The 24,162-nt window shown below is 54.1% G+C and overlaps 11 protein-coding genes across 11 annotated transcripts; 6 read left to right on the top strand and 5 right to left on the bottom strand.

Moving 5' to 3' along the window:
• Positions 1–687: 687 nt before the first annotated feature.
• COL26b_004325 (uncharacterized protein) lies at positions 688–4,685 on the top strand (the record flags this gene model as incomplete). Its single annotated transcript, XM_053177203.1, has 6 exons — positions 688–775; positions 842–985; positions 1,040–1,102; positions 1,154–1,731; positions 1,794–3,569; positions 3,621–4,685. The coding sequence occupies 6 exons, from the start codon at positions 688–690 to the stop codon at positions 4,683–4,685; spliced, it is 3,714 nt and encodes a 1,237-aa protein (XP_053038799.1).
• Positions 4,686–5,003: 318 nt separating this feature from the next.
• On the bottom strand, positions 5,004–5,799 carry COL26b_004324 (uncharacterized protein; the record flags this gene model as incomplete). Its single annotated transcript, XM_053177202.1, has 3 exons — positions 5,004–5,348; positions 5,417–5,700; positions 5,760–5,799. 3 exons carry the CDS (start codon positions 5,797–5,799, stop codon positions 5,004–5,006), a joined length of 669 nt encoding a protein of 222 aa, XP_053038798.1.
• Positions 5,800–6,143: 344 nt separating this feature from the next.
• COL26b_004323 (uncharacterized protein) lies at positions 6,144–7,046 on the top strand (the record flags this gene model as incomplete). The annotated part of the gene is made up of 3 exons (XM_053177201.1): positions 6,144–6,190; positions 6,252–6,808; positions 6,862–7,046. The coding sequence occupies 3 exons, from the start codon at positions 6,144–6,146 to the stop codon at positions 7,044–7,046; spliced, it is 789 nt and encodes a 262-aa protein (XP_053038797.1).
• A 113-nt stretch (positions 7,047–7,159) lies between these two features.
• COL26b_004322 (uncharacterized protein) lies at positions 7,160–7,909 on the bottom strand (the record flags this gene model as incomplete). Its single annotated transcript, XM_053177200.1, has 4 exons — positions 7,160–7,394; positions 7,449–7,599; positions 7,649–7,844; positions 7,898–7,909. 4 exons carry the CDS (start codon positions 7,907–7,909, stop codon positions 7,160–7,162), a joined length of 594 nt encoding a protein of 197 aa, XP_053038796.1.
• A 761-nt stretch (positions 7,910–8,670) lies between these two features.
• Positions 8,671–10,595, top strand: COL26b_004321 (uncharacterized protein; the record flags this gene model as incomplete). The annotated part of the gene is made up of 2 exons (XM_053177199.1): positions 8,671–9,743; positions 9,794–10,595. 2 exons carry the CDS (start codon positions 8,671–8,673, stop codon positions 10,593–10,595), a joined length of 1,875 nt encoding a protein of 624 aa, XP_053038795.1.
• A 1,196-nt stretch (positions 10,596–11,791) lies between these two features.
• Positions 11,792–13,072, bottom strand: COL26b_004320 (uncharacterized protein; the record flags this gene model as incomplete). The annotated part of the gene is made up of 2 exons (XM_053177198.1): positions 11,792–12,982; positions 13,067–13,072. The coding sequence occupies 2 exons, from the start codon at positions 13,070–13,072 to the stop codon at positions 11,792–11,794; spliced, it is 1,197 nt and encodes a 398-aa protein (XP_053038794.1).
• Positions 13,073–14,000: 928 nt separating this feature from the next.
• On the top strand, positions 14,001–14,398 carry ALTA5 (60S acidic ribosomal protein P2; the record flags this gene model as incomplete). The annotated part of the gene is made up of 2 exons (XM_053177197.1): positions 14,001–14,159; positions 14,225–14,398. 2 exons carry the CDS (start codon positions 14,001–14,003, stop codon positions 14,396–14,398), a joined length of 333 nt encoding a protein of 110 aa, XP_053038793.1.
• Positions 14,399–15,277: 879 nt separating this feature from the next.
• COL26b_004318 (uncharacterized protein) lies at positions 15,278–17,912 on the top strand (the record flags this gene model as incomplete). Its single annotated transcript, XM_053177196.1, has 2 exons — positions 15,278–17,062; positions 17,112–17,912. 2 exons carry the CDS (start codon positions 15,278–15,280, stop codon positions 17,910–17,912), a joined length of 2,586 nt encoding a protein of 861 aa, XP_053038792.1.
• Positions 17,913–18,367: 455 nt separating this feature from the next.
• On the bottom strand, positions 18,368–19,012 carry COL26b_004317 (uncharacterized protein; the record flags this gene model as incomplete). Its single annotated transcript, XM_053177195.1, has 1 exon — positions 18,368–19,012. The coding sequence occupies one exon, from the start codon at positions 19,010–19,012 to the stop codon at positions 18,368–18,370; it is 645 nt and encodes a 214-aa protein (XP_053038791.1).
• A 525-nt stretch (positions 19,013–19,537) lies between these two features.
• Positions 19,538–20,602, top strand: NSA2_1 (Ribosome biogenesis protein; the record flags this gene model as incomplete). Its single annotated transcript, XM_053177194.1, has 6 exons — positions 19,538–19,864; positions 19,921–19,932; positions 19,987–20,076; positions 20,189–20,269; positions 20,337–20,472; positions 20,523–20,602. The coding sequence occupies 6 exons, from the start codon at positions 19,538–19,540 to the stop codon at positions 20,600–20,602; spliced, it is 726 nt and encodes a 241-aa protein (XP_053038790.1).
• A 1,522-nt stretch (positions 20,603–22,124) lies between these two features.
• COL26b_004315 (uncharacterized protein) lies at positions 22,125–23,960 on the bottom strand (the record flags this gene model as incomplete). The annotated part of the gene is made up of 4 exons (XM_053177193.1): positions 22,125–22,170; positions 22,247–22,445; positions 22,556–23,159; positions 23,358–23,960. 4 exons carry the CDS (start codon positions 23,958–23,960, stop codon positions 22,125–22,127), a joined length of 1,452 nt encoding a protein of 483 aa, XP_053038789.1.
• Positions 23,961–24,162: the final 202 nt, after the last annotated feature.

The raw sequence follows: 24,162 nt of genomic DNA, 5'->3' as shown, positions 1-24,162 counted from the left end.
GCTATCAAGATTGTTTAGAGATTCTACGATGGTAGATGATATTTGGATAATTCTTTTTACTTCATGTAAATCAGTGATATCATCACAGTACACTCTCAACGTCAAACCTCAAGAAATCCCGGAAAACGAAGGACTAGAAGGAGGCATGCTAATCCTGGACAGTCACCGTCATCGGACATTGGTTCCTCCAGGCCGCGATAAGCCTGATAAGAGACACACCGCTTGCCCAAAGCATATCCCCCACCACCATCTCATCTGAGTAATTATCTCACAGCCTGTCACCGAAAGCCGGCCAGTGAAGTGAAGTTAGTATCAGTTGACGAAAAAGTTTTGAAGCCTTCCTGTTGGTGCACTGAAAAGTCCTACCCGCGCCTTCCTACCTCGTCTATTCTAGATCATCAGATGGAAGAGATCTGAAGTTTTGTATCTAACCCCTGAAAGCGGCCACCATTTTGAGCAGGTGCGGGGTGTACTTCATAGCCAAGTGCGGGTGCGCATCGCAACTTCTGATTTTGATTCCAACGGCCCAATCTCACTATTCACTTTTTCCCCAACCAACTTCCCTTCTTCAACTACAAAAAACATCAGCAGAGACACAACTTGAACATTTCAGCCATACACTTGCTCTTAGGGCCTTCGAAAAAGACATCATCGCAAACAACACAGTGCCTGAAGAGGCTGGGTATCATGGCAGATTTCAGGAAATTGGCACTAGAGTATGTCCTCAGCGACGACCTCAAGAGACATGCATCGATCACCAAGGAAGCATCTTCAGGTAAGTCCTATCAGACGTTGAGACCCAAGGCCCCTAGACAGGCAGAGTGCTGATCCCTGATTCTAGCAATACAATCAGCACCTAGACCCAGCAATCCTGTGGCGAGATGGGTTGAGTCCATCAGGCCGTGGATGCCCAATGCCAATGCCGACCAAATGGAAGACAGCGAGGATGGAGAGTCAAGTGGCGACATCATTGCCCGCTCCAAAGGTGAAGGCCCTCGTCCCGGTAGTACGCTGTAGGCCAATACTAACCCTGGTTTAGCCCTTGGCTTCCTGGCAGGGACATTGGAACATTTGGACCCCGGCTTTCTGAAGGCAGATCAAGGTGAATGATATTGCTCTTACAATGGGAATCTCCATTGACCAGTCATTGCAGTGAATCTCCTTGTTGCATTCTTTGGCAGCATGTTCAAGGTCGATCACAAAGCAGGCATTATGCCAGCCGCCAAAGCACTCGACCGAACGACCAGTATGAAGGCATTTCAGCCCTCCAAAGGGAACGACATCATTCAGAGTATTTGCAGTCTCGGTGATGACTTCAAAAATCAGGTTGCAGAGACTCGCGCCACGGTGTATGAACTCTTGGACCATCTCGTCACCAACCCCGATGTTGCAAGCGAGTTGCAGTACCAGCACGGCGCTACTACCGGCTTCATAACGGACTTCCTACAGCTTTGCCGCAACGAGAGAGATCCTAAATGCTTGATGATCTGGTTCAAGATCCTCAAGACATTCCTTGCCGACTATTCCCCTGCACAAGAGCTCGTGGACGAGATTTTCGGCATTTTTTCAGCATATTTCCCAATCTCACTGAGAGCATCGCAACATCCATCTGGTATCACCGCAGATGACCTCAAGTCTGCACTGCGAGAATGTTTCTCTGCGCACCATCGGGTCGCAAGCAAGGCGATCCCGTATCTAATTGGAAGGCTCGATCAAGGAGATAGTGTGACTGTGAATGTCAAGGCGAGTAGCCATTTCGGGAGTGCGACCGTGCTAAACTGACAGTGACATAGGTTGATATTCTCAAAACGCTGACCGCCTGCCTGATGAAGTATGAGCATGTCCAGCAAGGAATTACGCCCTTCGTTGAGAAGATCTGGGGCAGTCTGAAGTACGAGGTACGCAACGGAGAAATTGAGGACACGATCAACGCTACGCTCGAGGTCATTCGTACCATTGCCAAGAGACTCTCAGGTGACGAGCTGAGAGACTTCGCCCTGACCGTCCAGCGAGACTGCTTGGAAGACCTCGCCAACCCGATATACACGGCAGCTTCAGGCAAACTGCTTATCAGCGTGCACAGCGCGAAGCCCTCAGCGTTTGCTCTTATGATCGCTCCCTCCATCACCCATGTCAAGGACAATCTTCGTCACACGAAGTCACCCGAACACACCAAAAATCTGTTGATTTTGCTCAATTCTCTCCTTGAATTGAGACAAGCTCTTATCGGTGGCGGGGCGGAACTGTCCGTTGACGACGCAGCTGCTTTCAAGGCAACAGAGCCGATGCTTGCACCCCTCTACAAACAGGCATATCTGCCTCCCTTTCAACAAGCAATCCAAGACGGTGCACAGAAGGAAGAAACCGCCATCGGACAGCAAGCTATCAAGGGTATGGGCCTCATGGTATGCCAGCGCGCCGCTCAGACAGAATTGTCCACACAGCCTATGCTTCCAGAGGCCACTCTGTCCGAGATTTGCGATGATCTAGCAAGTGTGATCCTCAAGGCGCCAGAGAGATACGCTACAGACGAGCTTCAGGCTAATATAGCCGACGAAGCGGTGCTTGCTCTCCAGAAGGCAACCACAGCTTACCCGCCAGCTCTGGAAAAACTGGTCGAGGACAGCTTCAGAGTATGCGAGCCGTATCTTGCTTCTCCTGAGACGTCGGCCACTGGCTTGATCGGAACTCTTGAGCAGATCATTCCTAAGCTAGCTTTCATCAGCTGCTCTCAGGTACCCAGCAAAGCAAACAAGTTCGGCAATTACATCCTTCTACTCGGTGTACTGTTGAAGAACCTGCAGTCTATGCTTGACATCAAGGCACCTCCCCAGGTTTGGTCAGTATTCGCATCTGGGATTCAGATGACGATGAGATACTACAGAGATGCTATCCATGCACTCGTTCCCCGATCCAGCGCCCTCAACTTCAAAGATAAGCGCTTCCACCCCGAGACGTGGGTCAACTATGTAGCAGCTCGATACCCCCAGCTGCCCCGTGTTGATGGCGAGAGTTCCGATTCGGTTGCTGCTGTTGACGCTATGGATGTTGACAGCAAAGAACAACCTCTGGAGAACGCTAGCGATGAGCTCCATGGAGATTTTACTCTGATCAGTTTGTTTGTGGTACGACAACTCTACAGAAGGGCGACGAGGATCGTCAGCTACGCGGATGACACTGAGCTGTCCCTTGAGCTAAGTACCGATTTTGTGAACAAGGACCCTGACGCGCGCAACTTTGAGGACTGTTATCTGCATTATATCAGCACCATGGCCTCCTTTGTCATTCGGGAAATGAATGAACTGGAGCAGACTGCGCTGCTCCTCAATGAAGAGGTTGTAACTCTCTTCCGCGGCGATGACGAATACTTGCACAGCGACCCTACTCATGCACACCCCTGGGCCAATGCTCAGTTGCGAGATGCCATGTTGCGAACTGTCAGCCCAGCAAAATCTTACAGCATGCGCGATCCCCCCAAATTTCCTATTAGTGGCTTCAGTCAAGGCCGTGCTGTTGTACTCTCGTTGGGTATTGTTCAGCCCTTGCATCCCACAGCTATTCAACGCTTGGTAAGTTTATTCCGAGTTTCTTTTGGAAAACGGTGCACTGAGACGTCCCAGGTCGAGAGAGGAACAGCCCACCAGATTCTAATTGCAGGTCTACTGTCCCGCGATCATTCAGCTTCTCCTCGTTCACGCCACATTGTCGCTCATATCCTGACGATTCTTGCCAACAAGTATCCAGTCGAGAAGCTGAGCGAGATAGTGGCAATGATTGAGCAACAGATGAAGTTTGTTGTTGGCGATGGAAGTCTGTCAGAGGAATCGGAGAACGAAACTGGCTTCCTTGAGCACGAGGCAAAGAGGATCCCAGGAGAAACCCCGGCTCAGGCGCGGGCTAACCTGGCAAGGCCTGTCTATGCTATCACTGCGGGTGTTCTTCGAAGGTACACAGGTAATGCCTTTAAACAGGTTCTTTCGGCTATCCAACTCGGCCCTGCCAACAAGGAGACTGGCCACATTCTTGCCCGCAACTTTGAGATCATTTTCTCTCCTTATGGCTGTCTGGCAAAGGAGTACTATGGACAAGCCAAACCTTTGTGGCTTCAGAGGGCTTACTTCGAGTTGATCAAGCCCATGCTGGCAAAGGCTTGGCCCGCTGGTTCCAATAGTTCCGAGGACATGCTGGTGGCTGCAAACTATAGTATTGCTGTTCTTGCTGCTGTCAAGCATCTCCCCTTCAACATCTACGAGGACGATACAGAGGATCTGGTGAGACTCGTGCTTTGCGCTGTCCGCTACCTGCCCTCTGGTGGAGATGTGCAAGCAGGTCTCAAGGTCTTGGAGGAAATCGCCCAGAGATCGCCTGAACGCATCAAGCCTTTCCTTAAGAGCATCATCGAGGCTTGCATCTCTATTTACACCCGAGGCGGCTCCCAGAGCGAGGATTCAGCGTGGATGCCGGCCGGGTATATGCCGTTCGACCATTCGGACATCAGCCAGGCGCAATGCCGATATCTCGTCGTCCGTCTCCTGGGTCTTTTGCCTCCCCAGTTCGAGGACCGTCATCTGCTTGACTCTGCGGCACATGTCCGTCGCGTACTGTCGCAGTCATCGGGTGATCGAGTGCGGGAGGTTCGGAAGGCTGCTCTTGTTGCACGTGCGGCTTGGGCAGAGGTCAAATAAGAAGAGACCGGATGTGTAATTTGGATAAGCGGGCGGGTTCTGCTGGAAAAGACGCGTGTACGGCGCAACCTGGATATGCATATAGACATTGTCATTGAGGGGATGCCGGCATGGCGAGGCGTTCAGGGGCTTAAATCACACTTAGATTAGAACCAGATATAATGAGATCAGGGTCATCCAACGCTGTTTGCACAGCTGCGGAACGATGGAAATAAAATCGCATGCTTTTTGCCCCTCTCAAAGCCCTTGGTTACTTTACAAGACGATTCAGCATTTAAGAAGTGTAGAGCGAATCCCTGACTAGAGCCGAACGACTATCTACGCCTTGCGTCGCTTGCTAGATCCTTTGGCCGCTGCCTCGGCGCCGCTTCCGCTACCCGTCGCGGTGCTCTCGGCGTACAGAGCGTCGAGAACGTCGGCAGAGTAGGTTTGGGAGGTGGACTGAACGCGCTTAGGATCAAGCTTGCCAATGGTGGGGATGTTGGTAGCGAGGATCTCCTGGAATGGCGAAGCGACGAAGTGGCCCTGAGAGTCGAACCATTGGTTAAAGGGCTTCGCAAGCTCGAGAGTCTTGCTTGCGCCGTTCTTGGGTGTGATGGTGATCTTCATGTTGTAAATTGGTACATTCTTCTTTGTTGAGGTTGCAATGTTGATCTGTCCCAGCTGGTGTAAGTCATTGGGTTCGTAGACAAGGATCCGACGCTGCAGATGGAGATGACGCTGGCACTTACCTTTTCACCCGACGGCGATGTGCCCTCGTATACGGTGCCCGCCTCCTTGAGCCAGATCCATAGCGTCAGAGCGCCGTTCAGGATCGAGTAGACGACCACGGCGGCCGCAGTGCAGTACTTGGTCGCGTCGAAGCCGAACTTGTAATCCCAGCCAAAGCAAGCGGCGGCGATCAGGAACGCGCCCCAGCCGAGGCCCAGACGGACATCGGTCAAGGTGTGGGACTGGGTGAACTTGAGGGAGTTGAGGTAGTTGGGGAGCGCATCGTCCGAGGTGTTCTTGAGATCTGGGGTAAGCTGTTAGTGCGGATGCGACAAAGATGCACGAAAAATGGCAGAAACGTACCGGCCAAGTTGTGGACCGTTATTCTTTCTGAGGACGACATTTTGGTAATAATTGCGCGCGGGGTAGAGTGATCCGGTTCCAGTGTCCGCTGCTTCGTGGTATGGCGGGCATGGGATTTGGGTTCGTTTTATGTCTTGTAACCTCCAGCCTGGCTTTCGGAGCTAGGACAGCTTGGACCCCTGCGTGAATCCATTGTCGAAAAGTGAAAGTGGAAGGTGGTCTTTCGGAGCCCCGCCAAAACTCTTTTTCCGACAGGAGCTCTCCACCAAGATGATGCAACGTCGACCATCAGCTCGCAACCGCCAGGCCGTAATTGGAACGACAAGCGTCATCACAATCTTTTCGAATCATCCTGCCCGGCGCTCCGAGTCAATCACGTCCGCCATGGCCCAGGTTCCGGTGCAGACGATCCATCGGGATCCCCAGTTGTTGTACGTATCTACCGCCAATTGTTCATTCGGCATGTAGGGACTAATCGAAGCAACGCAATAGTTACTGGATCTTGTTCCCGATTACCGTGGTCATGATCTTGACTGGTATTCTGCGACACTATGCCTCGGTCATGCTCGCCACCCCGCCCAAGAAGCTCGACAAGCCTGCTCTCCGCGAGCAACGCGCCATGATGCATGGCGTCGGCGTGCGAACGAACCACCACGTCCTGTCGAAGAAGTCATTCGAGGCGCGCCGTGACACGCTTGTTGCTGCGTATGAGTCTGGTGCTTACCTCAAGGACCCCGATCGCAAGGGCCAACCCCCCGCGAACCCGCTCACGGACCCGGGTGCGATGGACGGCATGATGGGCATGATGAAGAACAACATGGCGATGATTATCCCCAATACGCTGATCATGAGCTGGATCAACGCCTTCTTCAGCGGATACGTCATCATGAAGCTGCCGTTCCCGCTCACCATCAAGTTCAAGAGCATGCTCCAGGCTGGTGTCGCGACCAAGGACATGGATCCCCGATGGATGTCTAGCATCAGCTGGTACTTCCTCTGCATCTTTGGTTTACAATCTGTCTTCAACTTCATTCTGGGAAGTGACAATGGTAAGCTAGTCTCGATAAGGGCTCCTAAAAAGTGGGATACTGACGTGAAGCAGCCGCCAACCAGATGGCCCAGCAAATGGGACAGATGGGAGGTGCCCAGGGCGCCCCCCAGATGTTTGGGCCCGGTGTTGACCCCGACAAGCAGTTCAAGGGCGAGGCCGAGAACATTGCCGTCGTTGACCACTACTCAGTTCTGGATGATGTGGAGCAAAGACTGCTCTCGGGTATCAAGTTATAGAATTGTAGAACAATGTACATATCCGTGCCGCCCATGCGCCTTCCAGGTCTTTATCTTCTTCCCGTAAAATAATCAATGCATCGCCTGTGAGATAATCAAGGACCGCCCAAGTACTACTCGCTGCCCTGACCATCCCACCAGAGACACACGCCGAGACCTTCCATCGCCATCGTGCCCTTCACCTTGTATGGTGGCTTTGGCGGGGCGGCCTCCTCTCCTTGACTTGGCCCCGCAGGCGTCTGGTCGTGCCACTCCTCGTCAATAACTTGGAATCTGACCATTTCGTGGTTGTCATAGAAGAGTCTGTCGCCTTCAATATTCCAGATCCACAATTGCTCCGAGTGGTTGCTGGAACAAGTTAGTCCAGACTGGGCTTTGATATCATGAGTGACTTTCACTCACTATTCGGCACCCTCGGGGAGCTCATCGAAGGGGATAAAAATGTCGTCGAAAAAGTCGGTTCTCAGGTTGATGCCGGCTGGCGTAGAACTCCTGATCCTGCCAATCATGACCTCGCCCTTGAACGGTCTGAAGACGATCATTCTAAATTCAACTAGAAGAACGTTAGGCATGCGCTCTTCCCGAGCACATTTCTCACATACCGTTGACGTTGACGAGGCCGGTGCCGTGGCCGATGAGTCCTTCTGAGGTCCAGAGGAGGTCATAGAGACATATGCAGAGGCCAATCTTTTGGATAACCTTGTTCGCGTACTTTGCGTTGATATTGTCCTCAATTGCGGTACCGCTCTTCTTGCGGAAATCCTCTGGTGCGATCTCGACTAGATCGGCGATTTTGGTCTGCGGCCGTGTTAGTGATACATCCAAGTGAAAATTGCAGGATCGAAACCTACTAGGATGAACATGTTGGGCAATTATTTGCTCGCGATAAGGGCCGCTGGACGATTAAAAAGACAAAATTGAAAAATGGAGACCCTCAAATCGTCGTCTCGTAGGAGGGCTCAATTAGAAGCGAAAGCGCCTTTCAAGGAAGGAATTTCAGGTGAGTCGCTGGCCCTCTATGAAATCGCAAAATCGGCAAAATCGCGGGGCGCCTGGCTGGAAAAGACATCCGCTATCACACCGCCCTCTGGTTCTGGCCTAGCCAAGGGTCGGCTCAGCGGACCAAAGCGCCCCCAAGGCAGCCATAAGACACTCCCAAGGTTACTCGACCCGCTAGAACAGTTATTGCGGCCACCGAAACCACATCCCTGAGCCAGGACAGAGCCTGGAACTCTGCCCGCAGAAAGGAAGAAAGTTGCTGGGCTCCACCTTCTGCTTCAGCTTCGCGTCAGGGAACCTGCAGTCTGCATCAAGCTGCGTCTCCCGCCTCGCGCTTCCTTCTTTTTGCATTCCATCCTTGCGAGGTGTCTTGTTCCGAGGTTGTCCTCCTGCTGCCAGAAAAGATTCATTCTTTGATATCTATTTGCACCTCATCACCCTTTTGCCCCCTTCCTCCCTGCATACGATCGCAAGCGCTCACCTTCGAAAGAAGCAATCTGGTACGGAGCCATCAAGTCTCTTGGTCGACCTGTCTCCTTCTATCATCGAACATCCCGTAAATATCACAACGGAGAAGACCCGAGCCGAGCCTTCGAGACACGAGCTTCAACGTTGCCGAGCCAAGATGTCCGGCTACAACTACGGCCCGCCGCCACCTCCTCCCCAGGCGGCACAAGCGAGCCATCCTGGATACGGTCATCACGGCGGCCCCTATCAACAACACCCTAGAGGAGGTGGTGCTCCTCCCGGCCGAGGTGGCCGTGGTGGTTATACGTCTGGCGGTCGTCCCGAATACCCGCCTGCTCCTCAGCCTCAGTACGAGTACGGTCGCCAGCAGCCCTATCCCCAACACAGCCCTGCGTACGCAGGTCAGCCCACGGGCGGCAGTTATCCTCCCCAGCAGCAGTGGCACCACGATCACGCCCATCCTACGCCTCAGCATGGCGCCCACGCTCCTGCTCCCTTATCCAGCTCCAACTACCATCCCAATTACGCTCCCCAAGTTTACTCCCATCCTCAACATGCCCAACCGCCTCCTCACCAGCCAGGATACGGGCCTCCCCAGCAGCAACAGTATGGGCAACCTTACCAACATCCTGCACCATACAGTGCCCCCCAACAATGGTCTGGTCATGATCAACACGCTCAGAACCATTACAGTGGCGGCCGCGGCCGCGGCGGATACGGCAACGATCGAGGTGGCTCGCGAGCTCCCAACATGAGTACACCAGCGCCTGCGGCATACGGCAACGAAGGGATCCAGCATCAAGTGAATGGTGGATATGGTCAACCGTACGGAGACCCTCGCGCCCAGCCGGTTTCGTACGCGCCTCCTACCCAGTATCCCTACCACGCTCCGCCGCCTGCTCCTCATGCTTCCGGCCCAACACACGAGCCACACTACAAGCATGATGGACATGGCGGTCGTGGACGAGGTGGATTCCGCGGGAACAACACGCGAGGCCGTGGAGGCCTCCAACACGGCAACGATAGAAGCCGTCACCGCCAGCAAGGAAATCATCATAATAATCGTCAAGATGGAGGGTTCCACAAGCATGACAACAACGCCGCTTCTGGTAAGAAGAAGAAGCGCAAGACCAACACGTTGGGTCTTACGCCAGGCCAAGACTCGGACTCTGAAGACGATGAGATGGAAGAGGAGACTCTTCGCAAGCTGATCGGCGCCGATGCTTTACAGTGAGTGGGAAATAAACAACAAGCTAATGGTCCGCTAATGGAATGCGTAGGGTCACTGATGTTGCTGCCTATATCGCCGAGCGGAAGAAGCGCTTCCCCACGGCCGCACGAGTTAAGGCAAAGAAGTCTGCCGAGGTGGCACACGGAAGCAGCCACAAGTTTGCTGCCGCTCTAGAGAAGGAAGAATACCTCGCTATCAAGCTGAGAAAACAGCTAGAAAAGGTGGAGTCGTCCATCAAACGCAAGCGTGAACAGCAGGACGAGGGTGATGAGATGAGAGACAGCTCCCCCGTTGAAATTAAGTCTGAAGACGACGAGCCAGAAGTCGCGTCTAGTCGTGCTCAGCAAGCCCCCCCACCACCCCCGCCAGCTAAGAAGGCAGATGTTACGAAACACTGCAAGTACTACTCGACGGGAGGTACGTGTGGCAAGAAGGGCAAGTGCCGTTTCGTCCACGATCCCGCTGTCAGAGAGGCGGCCATGAAAGAGCGGGAAGCGAACAACGGGGCACTTACCATCCAGCAGCGCTTGATCCTCAACGACAAGGACCAAGAGGATTTGACGGTTCTCCAGTCAATCCAGTATCTGCGAGAAAAGGGCCTTATGAAGGATGAAGAGCAGAGCACATCCAACGGTACGAACGGCCATCATGCTCCCGTTGGCCAGAAAAGCAGCCTGCCAGCTGCACCAGCCTCACTCCCACCACCGCCCATGAAGCATCACAATGGGCTCCCTCCACACAATCCTCCTCCCTCCTCACTCTCTGGCAGCGGCGGTTCTACAGTTCGATACAAAGGCTGGAATCTGAGTGGATATGGGAACTCAGGTCTCAAGTCGGAAGATCTACCATAGGATTGCAGAGCCCCTGACTACTATTGAGACACATGGGCCTGGTCAAGACGCTGAGCAGTTGTGCGCCGCTTGTCACAGTAGAGAACCCGTCCCTCGTCCGCCAGAGTTTGGTGGGCGGCAGTGTTCCTCCAGGGTCTCTCGCCTCCGCGGAGAAGTTATCCTTGAAAAGCAATTTGCAGCCGCAACACCAGCAACATTTGCATTTGTTTGTTCCTTTTCCCACTCGGGTGTTAAACAGGAGGCACAAATCAGGTGACAGAATTTCTTCCTGCCGCCTTCTTATACCTTCTTTCCCCATCTTTGCTTGCCATCAACATGGACGGTTGCATTTCTGGCTTTATTTTTCTTCCCTTGTTAGCCAAAAGGCTTACAGGGCGCAAAGTTTGCGGTCATAGATCGCGTGTAACAACAAACGACGTGCGGACCGGATGACCTACTGCCGCAGTCGTTCGTCGCCAGCCTGGTTCAACATCACGTATCGGAGTTATCAGTTGCGGAAGAGCGGAGCTTAGTAGCTCCGGTCACTGGCTCACAGCAGGTATCTTGTGGAATCTTGGGCAACATTGGAAAGCTGGCGTTGGGGGATGGGATCATGCGATGGAACGGGTAGATTTGATACCCCATGGATTATGGCACTGGGGCTCCCATAGATTGATACAAGGATTACATAACGTTTGAGCAACATCACCAAGACGACGTGGCCCTGTGGTTTAACAATAGGTTATTTCTGACTACCCAATAACCTGACTACGTAAGACAATCTACTTTTCCTATCAAACGGGCAAACGCATTACGTGATTCTTGCTAGGGACTCTCCTGTTACAGAGCCGCCAAGTTCTCGGCATTCTGTCAGGTATTTCAGCACCAATCCTCCCCCTGGGACCTTAAGCTTGTTTCTGACCAGTAACTGGCACAGACGTAATAATATTAGGCTAATGTTTGTTGGCCCCTGAGGTATCATCTTGCGCGCGTGGCATGTTTATACCTTTCTCTCGAAAGAAGAAAGCAAGGTGAAAACCGCCAAATGAAGTCGGCCGTGTGTGCCGTGAGTAATTCCCTAACCCAATGATGACAAAACAAATACAGTAACGCCGTCGCTAATGTGATGCTGCCGCGCCGCGCCTACCGGTGCAAATGCCCTTAGTGCCCAGGTTCCTGTTCCCCTGTGATACCGTCTGAAGCGCCGGGGCTCGTGACTAACGCCGTCCACGCTGCTGCTCGTAGAACTTGCGCTTACGCTCTTCCTTCTCAGCCTTGAGTCGCTTCTCGAGCTTCTCCTGCTCGAGATCCTCTCTGCGAGCTACACGCTCTGCCATCTGCTCTTCCTCCCATACGTCGTCCATGCCGGCCTCCATGTCTGAAGAGCCGTCCGAGTCGTAGGTGTAACGGGGACCAGCATCGTCTTCTTCGTCATCATACTCGATGAAGTCGTCGAGTTCTTCGTCTTCCTCGTCTTCGTAGCGAGACCTTCTCGCGGAGCCGCCATAGCGTGGTGCAGGGCGACTATTGAGGAGGGCACCGCCGGGAGTTGGCTTCTTCTTCGTTGAGGTTGCACCGGGTCTCGGGCGGGCAGTGCCAGTGTATCCTGTGGTCGCCACGGCTGCCTTTTTGAGCTTCTTTTCCTGCTCCTCCTCAGCAGCGCGTGCCTTTGCTGCAGCTCGAGGGTCCTTTGCTCGGTCAGGCGCGCCATTCCTGGAGGACCCGTTGGTACCAGCCCCGTTGCGTGCCGGGGCACCTGAGGATGGCCTGGACGTGCCCTGGAACTTTGACGGTTGTCTCGCAGCTCCGCCCTTGGCCGCTGCCGCCTTTGCATCCTTTTTTGCCTGTAACGCCAAATCCTCACGTTCTTTCTTGGTGAGAACCTTCTCAACAGGCTTGTGTTGAATTTTTCCGACTTGGCCCATCGATTCTTGAGCCTTCTTGGCACGCGCCAAAATCTCAGCAAAAGACCCCTTTTTCGGGGCTGCACCATCCTTTGGAGGGGCGGGTGATGGTCGGCTGGGCAGAGTGGAGGTGGGCCTCGATGCACCAGACCCGTTTAGGGGTCGCGCACTGGAGGTGCTGGGCTTCGCTGATGATGTGCCATTGCCCAGGGGTTTGGGTGTTGATGATGTTCGATCTGAGGGTCGGGCTGCGCTGCCTCGGTAGCCGGTAATGGTCGTCGCCTTTTCCGCCGGTCGCGAAGCGGGTCTCGGGGCGCTAGCGGGCTTCGAAGCTGATGACGAACTGGGCGCGGTGGTGCTGGTTCGCGGCGTCTTATTTGAAACGGTACTGCGCAAATCATCGTCTGCTTTTCGTTTCGGGGCGGCAGCGATGGCCGGTCGTGTCGGCGCCGGAGAGGTGCTCTGTGACTTATCGCCACTTATTTGGGCGAGAAGATCTCCGATCTGGGAGAGGGGGTGAGCGTTCGTCGGCCAAATGAGTTTCTGCGAAGCGGAAATCGCAGGAGGTCGCGTGCCCATTGAACTTACCGGCATGTTGACGGTCTATTACAGCCAAGTATCGTCAAGCAAGGGTCTAGATTGCTTGAAGCAGCCGTCAGGATGCATTAGGCAGAGGCTTGAGTCATCAGTATGGAAAGTGCGAGAACCCCAAGTTTTCTGCGATTCAGCGAGCCCAGTGCCCCCAAAGACTTGGAGAGACGCGAGCCTGAACGTCGGCCGAAATCGTGGGAGTCGCGGGTGGAAAAATCGCGAAAAATGAGGCGATGGTCGCGGAGGACACGCAACGGGCGTCTGATTGTCGGGAAAGTCGAAAGTTGGGTTTCGGGGGAAACAAAAGGAAGTGGCGTTGGAGTTGGCAAGTTTATATCTGCTGGCCTGGGGGTGGGAATCAGTGGTACTTCCAGCACTGTGCCTCTGCCTTATTACCAGCCTGGACTTCCAGGCTTTCGGAAGAAGCAGTGGCTCCGGTTCCGGGAGTGCCGAGCTTCCAGGTTCTCGTCATTTATCGCGATTCCCACTGGAAGATGGCAGGGTCCCGTGCACTTAGGTGGACTCCCAGGGGAGCTGACGGGCAGGTGGCTGGTGAGCTGCCCCGCCACAGACGGCCAGCCACTCAGCATCGGGCGCTGGCCCCCGGCCCTAAACGCCTGTTAGGGTCTAATATTCGCCCACAGCCGTGACAAAAGGCGAAACTTTTTTTTTTCGCAACCAACTTCCCGAAGAGACAACCACCGCCAACTATCCTCTTAGGACTCGAAGATTCAGTCTCCGCCCAACTTGCGGTTAAATTGATTGACCTCTCGTGTTCTCTTCAAGAAACTGTGAGTCCTACTCCCCGCTGCACTGCTCCCTCGCCGACGTTGTCACTGCCGGTAATGCCTGTCGCATCCTCCGCCGCTTGCGAATATCTCGAGGACTCTTGGCTGACCTTGCTCTCTGATCCAGAAATACCACTATCAAAATGAAGCACCTCGCCGCTTACCTTCTCCTCGGCCTCGGTGGCAACACCTCCCCCTCTGCCAAGGACGTCAAGGCTGTCCTTGAGTCCGTCGGCATTGAGGCCGATGACGAGCGCCTCAACAAGCTCATCTCTGAGCTCGAGGGCAAGGACATCAACGAGGTCAGTTTTCTCCCGGCATGACAATTGCCTTACTTCTGTGAACATGCGTGCTGACTTCCACACAGCTGATCTCTGAGGGTTCTTCCAAGCTCGCCTCCGTCCCCTCTGGTGGCGCTGGTGCTGCTCCCGCCGCTGGCGGTGCCGCTGCTGGCGGTGCTGCTGAGGCTGAGGCCGAGGCTCCCAAGGAGGAGGAGAAGGAGGAGTCCGACGACGACATGGGCTTCGGTCTCTTCGACTAAATACCCTTCTCACGACGCTGATGACCGGCCGAGTGCCCCGACCTCATCAAAGAAGTCACGCAGCAACATCTGGCCGACATTTTCGCATGTCATTCGCATGGGGGAACTCTTGGGTTGGACTTCGACGCACATTTGTGTAGGGAAACCGGCTGTTTTCGGACAATTGAAAAGCTCGCTGCTTCTTTGAAAACGATTCTCCCCCGTGATCGTGAAATTTCTACCATCTGTTGCCGTTTGGGACATTGCGCTCCTTCCACCGTCCTGCAGTACAGGCGCGGCGTCTTGCAGCAAGAATACATGCACCCTCATCCTCCTACATGCGGGGCATTGGGTCCGTAAGGCGTCTAATGGATCTCGAGTGCGCGCGTCTCTAAGCGATTTGAATGGAAGCTTTGGCCATGCCGGTTCGCACCGTCGCTCACTCCAGTATGCGTCTGCCTCAGGCATAGGGCCGGAATCTGATGTGCAAATTTCATGCGACGAACAGGGGAACGTGCCGCCTCGCGTCCCACCCTAAGCTCTGCCAGCCAGTTGCCCGGACAACTTAGTCTGCCGAACCTGCCCTCTCATTGGCCGACCCCTGTTAGCCTCAAATACTGGGAACGTCGTTGAATTCGACAAGGAACCGACACAACCCCCCCAGCATTACAAGATGCTAATGACGCGCCGCATAAACTAATCTTTCCTCCATTTTCAATCCTTTGGATCATGGGCACCATTGACACGTAAAATATCCCTTACTCGACAGAAACAATCGCTTTTGCGGCGGCAAGTGGTCAGTCTCCGAGACGTGGAAGGGACGCGCCGAATTGCTCGATTACCTACATTGCTCACACCTGCAAAACAAACCTCCACCCCCAACCACCTCGACCGGAAAAAATGGACATGTCGACAGCTTCGCCCACCCCGATGGGTACCGCTGGCACCGGATTGTCACGACGACCTTCGCAGAGACAAGGCCTCCGTCGACTGCCCTCGCGCCCGCACTTGGGCCGAACCGAATCAAACCCTGTTCACGCGACAGCTGCTGCACCTGCTCTGTCTAGGAAGGCGGATTCGCAACAGTACGCCATGCACGATAGCTCCGACGATGAGATTCCGGTCCCTATGAAGCTCAGCGCTCTCACCAAGGCACTCCTTAACGATGGCGGCTCCGCCCAACCTGAGCGTGCACCATCCCCGCCACGAACGCGCCGTCGCGCAAGCAACCTTGCTGCGTCGACGACATCTGCTACAGAAGAGAGAAGATCCCTCAGGTCCGGAAGTGCGCAAGCACATGAGACGAGATCATCAAAACCCTCATCACCCATGAGAAGCCGCGAGACAAGTCCCGTGCGCAAGAGAGTCGTCAGACTCAGCACAACACCCAAGAGTCTAAGCCAGATGGGACCCACGAAGCGACGATCAACATCACTGTCGCGATCCACCAACCAACGCCCTCGCTCAAGGAGTCGGCCAGAAAGCCGTGAACAGTCTTCCGATGAGAAGCCAGAACCGCCCCAGGACGTCAACACTCCTGCTCAAGGAGTCCGAGTTGTCCGCATTGCCGCCGGCTCATCGGGCAACAGAAGTCGACTTAACAGCTCGACTGGTCATTCGCGCCGGTCTGGGTCGCATTTCGAGCAGGAGCATTCCGAGGAGCCAGTAACTGCCGGCCGACATGCCGCTGGTATCAACCCTGGAAGTGTCTCGCGCCACCCTTCTACCGTCGGAAGGAACGTCAAGCCGGAGGATAACCTAGCACTGCAAGGCTCCATGCGTGTCAAGCGCGTCGGCAAGGTTCCAGGAAGCTTCCTCAGTGGTCCGGCACGACGTGGTCGTAGACGTCAGAGTGAGGAGGAGGCCGAAGGCAATGGCGAGGTTGAGGGCGATGGCTTGATGTCAAGTAATGAGTATGATCGCCAGGGCCGTGAGGCCGACAATGACCTTGCCTCATCATTTTATGGAAACGGCAGGCAACTTGCATCAGGGAGCCCGGTGGCTCTGAGCGATCCTTCAAGACCAGGTCACAGACGACCGACGTCTTACGCAGAGCCGGTCGCATCTGCGCGACAATCACCCCAGGAGAGAGAAGAGCCGGAGGAGATTCACTACAAGTTGCCGGCAACTCGGCCTCAGGTACCATCTGCCCACGACCAGGAGAACGAAATTCCTTCAATCCTCAGAAGCTCCAAGCCCGCAGTCAGCCTCCTCGTTGAGAAGGAAGAGAAGGTCCCGAGACGTTCCGCCAACACTGAAGTAGCCCGTCAACAACCTGCTGCTTCTCCTGACCGGAAACCACTGTCTTCGCTTGCGAACAACACCCCTCGCAGGCCGGCGCCGCCACCACCACCAAAGATGTCTGTCCTAGATGCTGCAACCACTTCCGCAGGAGCAGCTACTACCACTCAGGGAAGGCAAAAGCGAAACATCCTCCGTGTGAATGGGAAGTCGTATGCAAGGCTCGACTGTTTGGGCCGTGGCGGTAGCGCTAAGGTCTACCGCGTTACTGCCGAAAACGGAGCAATGTTTGCTTTGAAGAGAGTCTCGCTGGAGAATGCAGATGAAGGCCAGATCAGGGGTTATCGAGGCGAGATCGACTTGCTGCGCAAACTCAACGGTGTCGACCGAGTCATCAATCTATACGACTATGAAATGAATGATGAGAAGAGAGTGCTAACTCTGGTGAGTGAGCTCGTCATGTGCTACGCGAACACAACTAACCTAGCATCAGCTCATGGAGATGGGCGAGTTGGATCTCAACACCCTCATCCGAAGTCGACAAAACCCTGAGGCCGCCAAGTTCGATCCGGTTTTCGTCCGTTTCTATTGGCAAGAGATGCTTGAATGTATTCAAGCCGTCCACCAATGCGAGATCGTGCACTCCGATCTCAAGCCTGCCAACTTTGTCCTCGTCAAGGGTCGCTTGAAGCTGATCGACTTCGGCATCGCCAATGCCATTCAGACAGACGAAACCGTCAATGTGCATCGCGAAACGCAAGTCGGCACACCGAACTACATGTCTCCTGAATCACTCTTGGACTTCAACGCGCCCCGAGGTGGGCGTGTTCCTGGTCGACCCAAGCTGATGAAGGTGGGCAAGCCCAGCGATGTCTGGTCACTTGGCTGCATTCTCTACCAGCTTGTGTACGGAATCGCCCCATTTGGTCACATTGCCAACCAGATGGCAAGATGCCAAGCCATTATCAACTGGGACCACAATATCGAGTTCCCTTCAAGGGGGATGGGCGGCATGCCTGTACCCCCCTCATTGATAAGAACCTTGAGGAGGTGCTTGAACCGCGATGTTCACATGCGGCCGACCTGCGAGGAACTCCTCCACGAGACCGATCCCTTCCTTTACCCTAATGAGCTTAGCGAGAAGGCACTCCCAATCGATGAGGAACTCCTTGGTAGAATCATCCAGAGCGTCGTCACGAGATGTCGAGAACGCATGCCGACCGAGGCCGAGGTCATGTCGGTTTGGCCATCAGCATACTGGGCCAGTGTCAGAAAAGCCACGAATAGATCATGAGAGCGTATGGGCGTTAATGTTGGAAAGTTGTATGAAAAGGGCGTCATTTGGCAACTTCACTTTGGATCATGATGACGGAAAACATTCATAGCTCGGAGTTTCTGGGGCGTCTTGCTTTAATTCTTATTCGGCTGTTTGCGCCGCACGTTTATCCCATTACCTTGTTTTCGTTATTACCTCAGAGGCAGCGACCTCCAGTTACGGCAGATTACTTCATTCGAGACAGCGACGGACTCCCCGCCCGCTTCAAATTCAAGTTCGAGCCTTATGGCACTCGTTTTAATTACATATCCATGCCCGACTTCGCTCACTCGTGAAATTTGTTTGTCTATTGATACAGTCCCGATATGGAGACATTGGTACAGAGAATCATGCGACCCTGTGTGTTTTATACACCCGTTCGTAGTACTCGAACAACAATCCAATACCTCTCGGTTTGGAAAACCCCGGGCCGCCTATACCTCAATCTCTTCCGAGCTGTTGATCTTCAACTCGCTAATAGCCAGTGTCGTGTAGCGGTGCTTGCTCTTGACCGTCTTCACCTTCCTCTGCCTCCTCTTCGTCTTTTCCTTGAACCGCATGGGCTCACTTTCAGTACCCGTCACCACAGCTCTGCACTCGTAAAGCCGCTCGTCGATGAATGGCGCGCCCTTGAGGGTGTAGTCTCTGCTACCGATGATGGACGCTCGGTTGAGACGGAGGACGTCGCCGGGTACGACACCAGGCATCTTGAACGGGAGGCGGACGCTGTCGCCTGGCGTGACGAGGTAGGGGCGTCCGTGGATGTGGAAGGTAATGTAGTGGCTTGGCTGGGCGGCCAGGAATGGTAGAACCGCCTTTACTTGTTCAGAAATGGGTCCTGACGGGGTCGTTGGCTTTTGCGCCGCAACGGATTTCTGGGCTATTGAAGGCTCGGCGGCAACGGCACCTGAGGGAGCAGCCGCGGCGGGGGCATCTTCGGCGACGGATGTGTTCTGGGGCTCGATGATCGGCGCCGTAGAGTTGAATCTCCTAGCTTGAATCGGGAGGAGGAATGTAGGCGGGAGGCGGGTGACGGGTGTCCTAAACTCCAAGACGGAGCGCAACAGGGATCGACTCATTTTGAGAATGTTCGGCGTGGTGAATTGGACCCGGCGGGGGATTTCCAATGGCTTCTGACGTTATGCGCGATTGGACCCAGCCGTCGTGAAGCTCAAAAAAGTTCTAGGAAGGTAGGTTCCTAGTGAGGTCCCCCAGCTGCGCTCGGATTAAGCATTGATCCACTCCCGCTTTTGGCGGGCAGGCCCCCGCCCGCCGCAACTTTTTCGACAGTCCGAGCTTTCTTATCGATAAGAGAAGTACTGGCGTTTTTTTCTTCGCGACCCGCCACTTGCCTGCATCGTCAACGCCTGGCGGCTCTGTTGACGAACTATCATCACCACCGTCGCACCGACACTTTTTACGTCTTCGTACCGCAAAACAAGCATTTCGAAGTCGCTCTCGAGCGCAGACCCCTCAAGATGCCTCAGGTAAGTTACTAGACACTATCGCCTCAGTCCGGCTATGCTAACAAGCCCTCCGTAGAACGAGTACGGAATCCTTCACACAACCGAAACACCTGGCATTCCCTGACATAATATAGGTACATGGAGCGCTGGAGGAAGCAGCATGGTCGCCGTCTCGATTACGAGGAGAGGAAGAGAAAGAAGGAGGCAAGAGAGGGACACAAGGCCTCGAAGGATGCCCAGAACCTCCGTGGCCTCCGCGCTAAGCTTCACGCCGAGAGCAGAAGAAAGGAGAAGATCCAGATGCGCAAGCAGATCAAGGCCCACGAGGAGCGCAATGTCAAGACGAACAACGAGAAGGAGCCCAGCGAGCCCATGCCCGCCTACCTGCTCGACCGCAACAACCCAGAGAATGCCAAGGCCATCTCTTCGCAGATCAAGAACAAGCGTGCTGAGAAGGCAGCGAGAGTAAGGAGGCCCCAGAAATGTTTTATGGCTGGTTCTTTATGCTAACAATACTCTAGTTTGCCGTTCCCGTGAGTTAGAGCCTACCAAACCGTCGGTACGGTCCAGAACTAAGAAAAGTCCAGTTGCCAAAGGTCCGCGGCATTTCTGAAGAGGAGATGTTTAAAGTTGTAGGAACAGGAAAGAAAACGCACCAGAAGCAATGGAAGAGGATGGTTAGTGACTCAGCGAGCTGCCTTATTCGATTTGGGGGCGATGGGCTCTCATTTCCTATGATGCGCGGCATTCCTGCGTATCGATGTTAGCATCCACTGACCACAACCACAGATCACCAAACCTACCTTCGTTGGACAGAACTTCACCCGCGCCAACCCGAAAGCCGAGAGATTCATTCGCCCTATGGGTCTGGTCAGTTTTCAATTCCTTCAAACTCAATCTGTCGACAGATACAGCTGACATGCCTTCCACTGCGCAGCGCTACAAATATGCCCATGTTGTCCATCCTAAGCTTAATGTCACCGTCAAACTTCCCATCCTGTCGGTGAAGAAGAACCCGAATGCGCCTTTATACACTTCTCTCGGAGTTCTTACTAAAGGAACAATCATCGAGGGTATGGTTCCTGAAATTGGTTGGAAATCCTCAACTGACCTCAGAATCCAGTCAACATCTCTGAATTGGGAGTTACGACAGCTTCTGGCAAGATCGCTTGGTCAAAATACGCGCAGGTAACGAACAAGTAGGTTCTGCTCAATTTTCGTCTTTCTTTTCTTCGGTTCTTCTTTCTTTTCTTCATTTCTTCACGATGGTGATTCTCCAGATTGATTATTAGCTGACCTTTTTACTGTCCCGAAAACGACGGCTGTGTCAATGGAATTTTGCTCGTATGATACGGAAAACAGATACAAAACGACGGAAAACGCAATATCTGGTTGTTCCAAAGAGATTCCGGCGTCTGGAGTTATGGCATCTCATTGAAAGGGGGGTTGGCTAGATGTCCCCGACAGATTGATAAAATCAGCCTAGGTAGTTGACAAAAGGGTCTCATTTGTACCTCTTAACGGCGGCCCCGTGTATGTTATTGATTGCAGGCAGAGGTTGGTGACATGCACATTGATACTCAAGATAATCGAAAACTCCCGTTGACTATTTTATGCTGCGTGGTGATTGAGTTTGAATTGTCGCGGGCCTAACTTCGCAGATATCGGGACGGTCCGCACGGGCAAGGTTTGATCCAGGCTATCAGATGAACTCTCGACCATGAAAGGTCGGACTGAGGAAATTTGAGACGAAGACTTGGCCGACTTAAGCTCGTCGACTTGATTTCGTGAAATGCTATCTTCCATGTGGCCCTGGCAAGTCATTGAGATACGATTGGAAGCGCGCATTTTTAGTGTCTTCGGAGATGGACCTTAAGTAAATGTGATCAAAGAGAACGTAGCAAGGACTGAAGCTTCGTCAGAGCCCTCAGTCATCTCGACTCCTGCTGTTTGCTCCTTAAGCCTGCACAATGCCCAATCCAAAAGATCTTCTGCTGGATGCACTAATACATACTTCGGTTGAAAGGATAGGAGAAACGAGGGTAAGAGTGAACAGCGATGCAGCAGAGCTTGTACTTGGAGTAGCCATGGATTCGTCGGCAGCAATCTAACACACACTGGAAGTACATAAGATCAAGCCATACCAAACGATCTTGTGCATTGATGAACCAGAGCCAAACAACCATTTTGGTTAACGCCAGGCCTGCCTTGCTAAACCTCAGCTCAAATGCACACTGCCTGATCCCTAGGAGGGTGCATCCGAGACGATGAAATCCTCCTTAATCTCAGTAGCGCCGTTCATCGGCGGGAGATATCTCGGTGATCTTGATTACAGGCCCCCTGAGCTTCCGCAGAATGCTGCAGGGTATTAGGTGCTTCCAGGAGGGTCGTTGCCATCCCGACGTCGCCTTCACCTGTCAGCCATTGGAAATAGCTGGACAACCTATAGCTGCTAAATCTGAACTCATACCGGGCCATGCTTAAGAAGAATGTCGTTTCGTCGTACCTCTTTACCTGCCCCCGCTCTTTCATGCGCTGCATCTTCTATTCTAAACGCCCGGCGATGAGAAGGATCGGCTCATGCTTGTAGGTGAATCCCATGACAGAGCCTCGTCGCAACAGACCTGCTTGTATCAGGCAGAGCTAGCGTTCGAGATGCATTCTTCACAAGCCTTGGCGACCCGGAAACCTTTTTAACCACCTCCGCAGCTTGCGAATGCTTGGTTCAGACCTCCAGCATGAAATGCTTCGTCTCCTCAACACCAAAGTTTCTGCACCACAATCCTTGTTAGCACACAGACAACAACTCAGTCTGCGACATCCTCCGTCCCAAAGCAGTCAACTTACACAGTAAGAAATAACCTCGCAAACTCGTCCACGTCGAACGGCCTCGCCACCTTGGCAACCTCCTGCACAAAAAAGCTGTTGACCATGAACAGCGGCTTCTCCCGCCACGACGAGAAGAAGGCAGGTGATGACTGGGCTTCCCATAATGATCTGGAGAAGGTCCACCGGTGAGGTGCCAGCCAGTTGGTGACGTCCGGTTCTGGTTTCGTCGGTCAGCTCGGAACACCGAAACTCGGATGCATTGAGAGGCGATATTGATGCGGCTCATAGGGCAACGGAAAGGGGGCAACATGAGGTGGGAAAACTTACCACTCTCGCCAGCCGCCTTCAGAATCTCAAACAACGAGGTGAAGATATGACCCATCAGCACCGTCCTCCTCACACACTCATTAAACACCCACACTTCCCACGACCGAGGCGGCCGCTGTCTGAGGGCAAGATCATCCAGCAGGTGCACATCGTCAAGGTTGTCCCTCAGCCCCTCCAACTCCTTCAACCACCGCTTCAGCACCTCCATATCCCTCTCCCCTTGCGCTCTCATCGCCACATCCCCGTCAAAACAGCGAATCGTCTGCAGCAGCCACAGCGCCTGCGTGCGCGCGAGCTTCTCATGCCCCGTCATCGCCGCGCTCGCGGCCGGGTCCTTGGCGGATTTGAGCACCTCGGCGGCGCCCTCGCAGATGGCGCGGATGGCCCAGCCCTTGTTGGCGTTGGTGCGGCCCGCGTAGGCGGAGATGGCCGTGTAGGCGGCGAGGAGGGGCCGCGGCGTGGCGTGAATGCCGCGGTAGAGGTGCCGGTGGAGGAAGGGGGTCTGCTTCGTCTGGGCGAAGGTCGTGTGCATGTTTGTGAGGTAGGACACCATGTAACCGATGCGCGAGTCGGGCTCGTGGATCTGCCATGGCTGGAAGTCTCCCTGCGACATGCACTGAGTTTCTCTTGGTCAGGGATGGGGCTGGCATGTAATGACGGATATCATACGGTGAGAAGGGGGTTTCGAAAGGGGATGAGAAGGGGTGCTTGTGGGTCGGGGTAGGATGTGGTGATGCGTGGTGATGGATGAGATGAGAGGAAGAGGGGGGGTTGAGCGATGAAGAAGAGTTGGGTTGCTTACCAGAATGTCGTCCCTCTCCATACCACAACATACGGAACCCATGTACGGCAGTTCGGGCGCGAGACTTTTGGAGAGCTGGGGGAACTGCGGCGTCTCCCAGACCTGCATCTCACCGCCCTGGGCCGGGTCTGCGTTCAAAAAGTCCATGACCGAGTTGAAATCGAAATTCGGCATGTTGGGATCCAAGTTCAACGACGACGTCGTCGCGCTGCTGTCAGTGGGCTCGTCCATCACCAGTGTGCCATTGACATAGGTGGGTGATGTCGATGAAGAGCTCCCGCCGAGCGTGTTGAAATCAAAAGGATGCGGCGGCGGCGGGAGATGGTCACTGCTACCGTCCTCGAGGTCCATGGCCTGCAGCGGATCATCCTGGGCATCGCTTACTGTGGCAGCCTTTGCTGCTGCCGCACCCTCGGCAGGACCACCGCCGGCCGGGGGCAGGTTCTGGTAGACGCAGGCGAAGTTCTTCTCTGAGCAGCGGGTGCAGCGCGGTGTCCGCTTGTCGCAGCGGCGCTTGCTCCGTACGCAGGCGTTGCAGCTCTTCTGCCGCGACTTATCCGCGGCATCCGCATCGCCGCCCATCTTGGGATCGGTTGCGGACATGGCTCTTTGTGCCTTGTGTGTCCTGTTCCGCTTTTGAGGCGGAGACTGAGATTCTTGAGGCGACTATTGAGTAAACCTGATTGTATAAGAGGGACGGGATTTGCTCAGCCAGCCCTGAAGCTGGGGGAAGATGGGAGGCGAGAAAGTGGGAATGACAAGAAAGATTTCCACTAAATCAATCTTCGCTCGATGAGAAACAATC

Source organism: Colletotrichum chrysophilum (assembly GCF_026319265.1).
Source record: "Colletotrichum chrysophilum strain AFK26 chromosome Unknown scaffold_26, whole genome shotgun sequence".
In the NCBI taxonomy this organism is placed as follows: Eukaryota; Fungi; Ascomycota; class Sordariomycetes; order Glomerellales; family Glomerellaceae; genus Colletotrichum; species Colletotrichum chrysophilum.
This window is presented reverse-complemented; position numbering and strand designations above follow the sequence as displayed.